Source organism: Cibotium barometz, chromosome 23 (genome assembly GCF_041138505.1).
Source record: "Cibotium barometz isolate CiBa-2024 chromosome 23, ASM4113850v1, whole genome shotgun sequence".
In the NCBI taxonomy this organism is placed as follows: Eukaryota; Viridiplantae; Streptophyta; class Polypodiopsida; order Cyatheales; family Cibotiaceae; genus Cibotium; species Cibotium barometz.
The window spans coordinates 43,469,897-43,477,309 of NC_141068.1; the positions used below are offsets into that span (position 1 = coordinate 43,469,897).

The window sequence follows — 7,413 nt, forward strand, 5'->3', positions numbered from 1 at the left end:
CAACCATAATGATGCACTTTTGACCAAATGTTTGGAACTCCTTTCGAAGTTTTTGGCCTTTCTCGTCTTTGTTTAATAGCATATTAATGATGCACTTTTGACCAAATGTTTGCAGCACATTTAATCTTATCTTTCTTGAAAAATTCTTCCCCAGAAAAATAATCATCAAGCTAGCTAATCCATGACAACACTATCTTTGCATCTTTCTTACCATTAAAATTTTGAACGGCTAATTTTTTCCCCTTTTTGTTGTTCTTGCTCTCACAAAGTCTTCTTGATGGTACGTCAAATGTCGAATTCAAGTTCAGCACTTCGAGCTCATTTTTTGCTAGAGATTAGTTCTTTTAATTCTATTCTCTTAGCTCATTCCTCATTTGAAGGTGGTTGTGGATTTGTCATGATGAGGAATGGAGAAGGAATAAGCAAGAAAATAATATGTGCGAAATAATACTTACAGCCTTGCTTCAAATTTGATGAAGTCATATATTGTACCAATTTTTGTGGAGTAAGAATAACAACTTCAAGTGCCAGAAATCCCATAAGTGGTTTTGTGAGCTTGGTAGAACTCAAGAAAAAAATGAAGAAGAAGCCCAAAATGTGGAGAATTGTAAAGCTCAATTGCTCTTGAAACCCATGGTTAAGTCTCCAAAATAGCAAGCCTTGGAAAATCCTTAGAATTTATTCTTTTTCTTGAGTCACTAGAGGAAATTTTGATCCTTTGGAAACTCTCTTGTAGCACAGCATAAAAAGGTGCATCCTACAAATGAAGATGCATCCTACACATAGAATATCCTCGACACATACATGTGTAAGTAATGATTGCATAGGCATCCCCGCTTGACTATAGAGATTATGATGAACATTATTGTCAAGCTCGTCGACGACCTTGAGCTCAGCATTTACGCCAGTTTCAAAAGGACCAAGAACACCTTCCATGGATCATTTTCAGAGAGTGCTATTGTAAGAGGTTCCCACTCAGCCTCTGCCTACGAACTTTGTCCCCTACCCTTGTTTACCCCCAATAGGTTTTCAATAATCACTCTTAATATGAGTGAATTTGACTTAAAAGTACTGGTTCTTTATAGTCTACTAGATCGAGGTTTGTAATGACTTCATCTGTTTAATAAGGTTATATCGTTTACAAGGAGTTCAATTAACAAATGTGGCCAAGGTAGAAAGTGCTAGTTCTGAATCTAGCAAGAACAAAAAAACCTCTTCAGGTTCAGAAGCTGTAGAAGAGCCACTGTTTAACCCACTGAGGACAAGCCCATCTATGTCATGTCAATTGTTCACAGGACAACCTGCTGTTACAATACCAGGAGCCGTGGGGCAAGTGGCAAGTGGGCAATGATCTCCATTGGTTCCCCACCAGTTCATCTGAACATTCGAGAACTGTAAACAAAAATATAACACCACAGCCATAAAAGCCAGTCCTGCGTCCAGGGCAGCAGAGAGCACATAATTGTAGCGCTTCCACCAGATCTTGTGGTACTTGAACACGAAGTAGTTGAAAATGGTTCCAACAACCACCCACGAAATCAAGTTGACAGTTGTTGCGGGGGGCAGGTTTGCAGTGGCCCCAAGAAGCACAGGCATGTTGATAAAAGGAATCCACCATACCTTGGGGAAAGCCCTGTGACACATCCACACAATCATAGGTGCAATGGCCCCGACCAAAAAGAACCAATTGAGGGCTGGGTAAATGCCTTGGTTCCCAAAGATCTTCTTTGGTCCGACAAGCCCCCATATTACTGATGCGTCAAAGAAAACAGCATCATTTGGACAAGTCCAAGGGCTACTCGCTGGCAGCAATTCTGTGTCACATATATTCTTGATTGAGTTCAACAGCCACCATGCGACTCCCATGTTCACTGTTCCTGCTATAATTGTGCCAATAACCTGTAAGATATGAGGATGTTCAACTTAGAGAACAGCTGAGCACACAGCGTGCATGCACGAACTCATCACACACAGCAAGCAAACACGTACACACCCCATGCAGATCACCCAATCATGCCATGCACAGAGAGCTTAAATTATAAGTGGCATTTCCAAAGAAAAACAATTGGCTAAAGAAAAGTGTGTGCATGGCATGCTAAAAACCATCGTAATCTATATACTGCAAATACGAAGGTTGACCTGGCGTTTGAAAAGCTAATTTCATGTTAAGGACCAGCTTGCATCCACCCATAAAAGCCACACAAATGCTAGGGACAGATTGATGTGCACCCCCCCAACAAACCAAACTCCCCATGCTAACTCACCCCTCCACTGGGCGTCTTTATATGAACCCCTCACTTGTATGCCACCTTACAGGCTCACTAATGAGGGCATGTTAAGGTATAAGAGACTCTACAGTGGGAAACTCAGAGAAGATGCAACAGTAGAGAAGATGCAGACTGAGGACAGCCATAGAATAAGCTTATCATGCCATTCCCCAAATTTAAGGATAAGAGCTCTCTCTGCACTTCGGCGGTATTGCTATCTCTGGGCCCTTGCCCAAAATAGGGTCGACATATCAAATAAAACTCTCCAAATATTTTCAAAAAAAAAGGAAAAAAGAGGAAACTTATCATGCCATTAAGGATAACAATGAGCAAGCCAATTAATAGTAGGAATTTTCTCATTACCATCCTAGAGAATATGAAACGGTATAATTTTCCTTCACTGAGTATTTACTTATTCATTTTCCAATATTCATGGGATTTAAACATAGGATTAAAGAGAACTCTTATTTTGATATAAAAATTCGGTATGCATCTATTTATGCATAAAATCCAACTTCTATAGAAATAACACTTTTATATAAAAGAAAAATCCTTTTATGTATCTATTTATGCATTAAAAAAAAACAATTTTGATGAAAGTAACACTTTTATAATAAACAAATTCTTTTATGCATCATTTTATGCATAAAAATCAATATTGGTGAAAGCAACACTTTTGCATTTTAAAAAAAAATTCTTTTATGCATAAAAATCAATATTGATGAAAGTAACACTTTTATAATTAAAAAAATTCTTTTATGCATCTCCCTACAGGCAGCACCCACTTCTCTTCAGTTGCTCATCCTTCCATCTGACAAGCCAAAAAAGTAGATGCCAGCCCTTATCAAGATCATTGCAAACCCTGAAGACCAACAATCACTTGCAAATTCGTGATAGCCCCAATTCGGACCAGGTTCGGCACCTTGGCTACTGTCTTTAGCCTGTGATGAGTGGACAGTGACATTCACTAGCCCAGCACAGCATATTCTTGTATGAGTGACGCAAAAACTTCCCAAGGGAAGCGGAGGGGTGGGGGATAAACAGATCCTTGCGGTGTTACATCCTTACCAGGAGTATCCGCCAGGGATTGGGAAATAAAACCACAAAGGGAGAGTTAACAATTACATAAACTGGTGGGTGGTTAATAGGGACCTCAGGCCTGCCTGTAACTAATGTCTATGATCTAGATGATGGGTCTCGGGCTGCTGAACTTGAGGGATGCAAGCGAGTATGGTATGGAACACGAATGTAGACCAAGGACAAGGTGGTCCAGGGATCCGCGCTCAAGTGCTTTCGCTAGTTCAACTATCCATGTACTGAAGGGTGATCGCTGTCAGTTGGAGAGATACAGGCTGCTGATCTCTGAAGTCCGAGCAATCTCTAATTGGCTACTGGTAGTTGCCTTGTGCTTTAGATGAAGGTTGGAATCTTGGGCTTACACCTTAAAACGAATGCAAACTTTACTAAATACAACCACCCTCTTGGAAACCCTCCAAAAACAACCACAATGATCACGAAGGCATGATACATACGATAAGGGACAAACCTGAACCAAGAACATTGATCGTGGAGGAACCTTCATGTAGTGGCCTAGTTTGAAGTCTGACAGAAAGGAAACAGCCTGGTTCATGCTCATGTAGCCATATACCTTGAAGCAAACATTTGCAAGTGGCTTGCCCGGAAGTATATAGCCCATGATGTACTCAGTAATAATGTTTAACCCCGGAGTCTGAACCAACAAATGGATACACCCATAAATACGTGTGTTTGGGAACCCAATATAAAAGACAGAAAGCAATCCTACTTGCACACCACAAAAGTTTACCTGGTTGGTGGTTGCTGTGATAACTCCTATCGGTAGAGTGAACCCGGCTGCTAGGATGCATGCTAAGATCAAACCCCACCAAGGCAGCTGCACTTGCTCTTTAAACCACACACATACTGCCATAGACAGTCCAACTGATACAAAGAGCAGAACATTCCACCACCATTGCGGTATGTCAGAATACTTTTGCATTAACCGTGTGTGGATATCTGGTCGAGTATTCATGGCAGCTCTGCTGCGTTGCCATATCTCCCTGTCACACAATCCAAGTAATTGAGAATCACACATGCGGTGAGAAGCACAATCGAAATGCTTGAGAACAGCTGTGGAGCACGAATACATGAATTAGTGTCATTACAATTATGTAGAAAAGAGCTGATTGGGAAAGTACATACTTGCCGTAAAAGAAAAACACATGTGTCAGTGTAGCTGCTATGGTTGCAAATCCAAAGCCATATGCAAGAGCAAACACGATACTCAGGTGCACTTGGCCTTGTTGTTCATAAGCTGTATTATTCAAAGTAAAGTCTGGGCTCAAGACGGCTTGGATGTCATAAACGCTCCCATTTGCAGTGAAAAGTTGGGATGAGAAGATGGGAAATGTCTTTGCACGATACATATTGTTCCAGTAAGCAGCCGGAAGCAACACATAAATGAAGAGAGAGAATCCCACACCAACATTGACTATTGCAAAGAATGGAGAAACCAAGGGACTTAGAAGAAATGAAGAGATGCCCGACCAATCAAAACTGAAGGCGCCCAGCCCGAGTCCTCTATATCCAGACCCTATCTGTTGTGCAGTTACTGAATTGGGAAATGCCCAGCACACCCATGAAAAGTATGTTAAGGTGCTGAACAAATAGCCTGGCAGTAAGTAGTACGAGAAACTTGCAATCATAAATATCAAGAAGAACTGGCTTCTGGAAAGTCCTTTGGACATATCCTTCTCATGCAAAGTTCTGCATAACATGAGGAGCAAGTGGAAAAGATAATCAAAATAAGTTACACAAAGTTATTGAAGCCTTGAGTAGCTTCTCACGATAAATCTCCACTTTACCTGAACAGTGACACCTGCACAAGTGTACTAGGCCACCACATTTGAGCAGGTTCAGTAAGATATTTCCGGAAAAGGCCCGCCCACCCATAACCCAGAACCTGCAGTTTGATGTGCACATTAGATAGCATGAAATAATTGCTGGGGTTATCTTTTTCAAAATAAATAGCATATTAGATAGCATGAAATGTTTGCTGGGGTTTCCAGAATCTTTTTCAAATAAATGGCACATGTGCAGCAATGGAGCATTTTTTTTAAATTGCCGACAATCAATCACAAATGGGTCCTTCATGAAACATAGCAATTCCTGACACGTGTAATTATAACTGCTTAATCACCACTAAACACCACTTAATCAGCCACAAACAGTCGATAGTGCACCCAAAAGACAGCGTTGAATTTTTGCTTATTTAAACAGCCATTAGTTGGTATTTAATCATCTAAAAACATGCAAGTACTTGTGCTATTCATCCACAAGCAGACACTTATTGCTGATATTGAGCTGCTCGCTGGCCCAATAAGATCCTACAATAATTGCATAGCCTAAGACAGCCACTAATTGGAGCATAATGGCCCAAACAGCCAATACATAGTGCTTAATCACCCACAGACAAGGATTTCAAAATGGATCAAGAGGTTAACCTGGGTAGTCAAGATGATGAACAATCCAGTCCAGAAGGAGATGTTTCGGTGGTAGAAGGCCTTGACAATGTCAACAATGCCGACGGCATAGGCGGGGCCATTGCCGAAGGCACTGCCGGCATTGGCAAAGATGGTGATAAGCACATGCTCCTTCACATTGAAAGGCCCCGGGTTCAGTGAGAATTCCTGGTTGGAGAAGGGCAGGCGGTAGGTCGTTGCGGGCAGGGCAAAGGCCATGAAGCGCCCAATTGGCAGCGCAGCAACCTGCACTGTGATTTGGGTTATGATGAGAGGCTCTGTGCGGTAGGAGAAGAACTGATTCAAGAAAGACAACACCATGCAGGATAAAATCCCTATCGTCCACATCCGGAAAGTCCATACTGGTAGAGATGGGTCATCTGTTGTGGCAACGGTAAGGGCCACTTGCTCCACAGGAGACTGGTCTTCATCATCTGCCCACTCTTCTGTTTGCACTGAAGAAACGTACTCCGTCTGTGTGCCGTTTTCCATAGCTTCTGTGCTGCTTCGAATACCGTTTTCCATGGCCTCTGTGCTGCTAAGCTCTGCCTTTAAGCGTTTATTAGGGTGGGCAAGAAGAACCCACAGCAGTATCCAAGATTTGCCTGAGAACCTACAGATATGGCGGACTGTCTTTCCTCAAAATTGCGTAGTAAATCCGCCAAATTGGTGGCCTCTACTAGAAACTCCACCAAATTGACGACCTGTACGTCCGCTCTCTGCAAGAGTTTGCCTGTGGGACGGAACGGGGGCCTGTCTTTCTTCAAAGCTGCAGGTGGGCGCAGCAGCAGGAGCGCACAAGCAGCTGTAGGATAAGTTTACAAGAACCCACAACACAACAAAGATCTGGGCTTTATCTCTGTGTTCACAATTGCATGCAAGAGCAAGAAGCCGGTCTCTCTTTGCCTTGTTGTGCTCAAGATGTGCAAGCGGGGGGGGAGCCCGAAATTGCCACAAACAAAAACAAGCTCTGCTGACCCTTGTGCAGAGAACATTACATGGATTAAGCGGGCAAAAACCCAGATCAAGAAAAGTGTGGTATGTCTACCCGTCTGTGTTTCTAAAGGCAGCAGCAGGGAGGTGAGCGTGGAACTGGCTTCCATGTCAACATCAATGGCACCACCTTCTTTTGGAGTTAATTTATTTAGCTTCAGCCTTACCAACTCTTCGGCGAGTCTCCCAACAAGGAGCTTTTGTACGAGCAAAGCCCCTCCCCAGAGAAATATACCCTAAAAGTAGCCTTCCTCAAGTCAAAACTGATTCATCATCCCATGGCTACACAGTGGCCCTCTCTCCACCACCCCCGAACACTCTTGGAGCGGTTTTCCAAAATACTAATTAAGTACACCAGAATATATATATATATATATATATATATATATATTTGGTAAAAAATCCACCCAACCTTTGCTAACCTCGTGTCAATAAAATCTCCATGCATTCTTAGGTGGACACTGGAGATCACTGCTCAAAAAGAATGTTTTTTCCAACCCTTAACATTGAAGGTAATGCTTAGGCTTAACTAGGATTTAGACTTGACAAATCACTAGAAATCATACAAATGCCACCATTTATAACTAAAATGTACAAATTTCATCCCTTAAAAT

The 7,413-nt window shown here is 42.1% G+C and overlaps 1 protein-coding gene across 2 annotated transcripts; it reads right to left on the reverse strand.

The window, feature by feature from the left end:
- Positions 1–1,100: 1,100 nt before the first annotated feature.
- LOC147625980 (oligopeptide transporter 4-like) lies at positions 1,101–7,111 on the reverse strand. Of its 2 annotated transcripts, XM_086817533.1 has the most exons (6): positions 5,789–7,111; positions 5,150–5,247; positions 4,488–5,051; positions 4,093–4,345; positions 3,814–3,996; positions 1,101–1,899 (listed from the first exon to the last, which is right to left on the reverse strand). In XM_086817533.1, the coding sequence occupies exons 1-6, from the start codon at positions 6,329–6,331 to the stop codon at positions 1,282–1,284; spliced, it is 2,259 nt and encodes a 752-aa protein (XP_086673659.1). In that variant the 5' UTR covers positions 6,332–7,111; the 3' UTR covers positions 1,101–1,281. The 2 variants fall into 2 exon arrangements, with proteins under 2 accessions (XP_086673659.1, XP_086673658.1); XM_086817532.1 differs by having other exon boundaries at positions 3,814–4,345.
- Between the last annotated feature and the right edge of the window lie 302 nt (positions 7,112–7,413).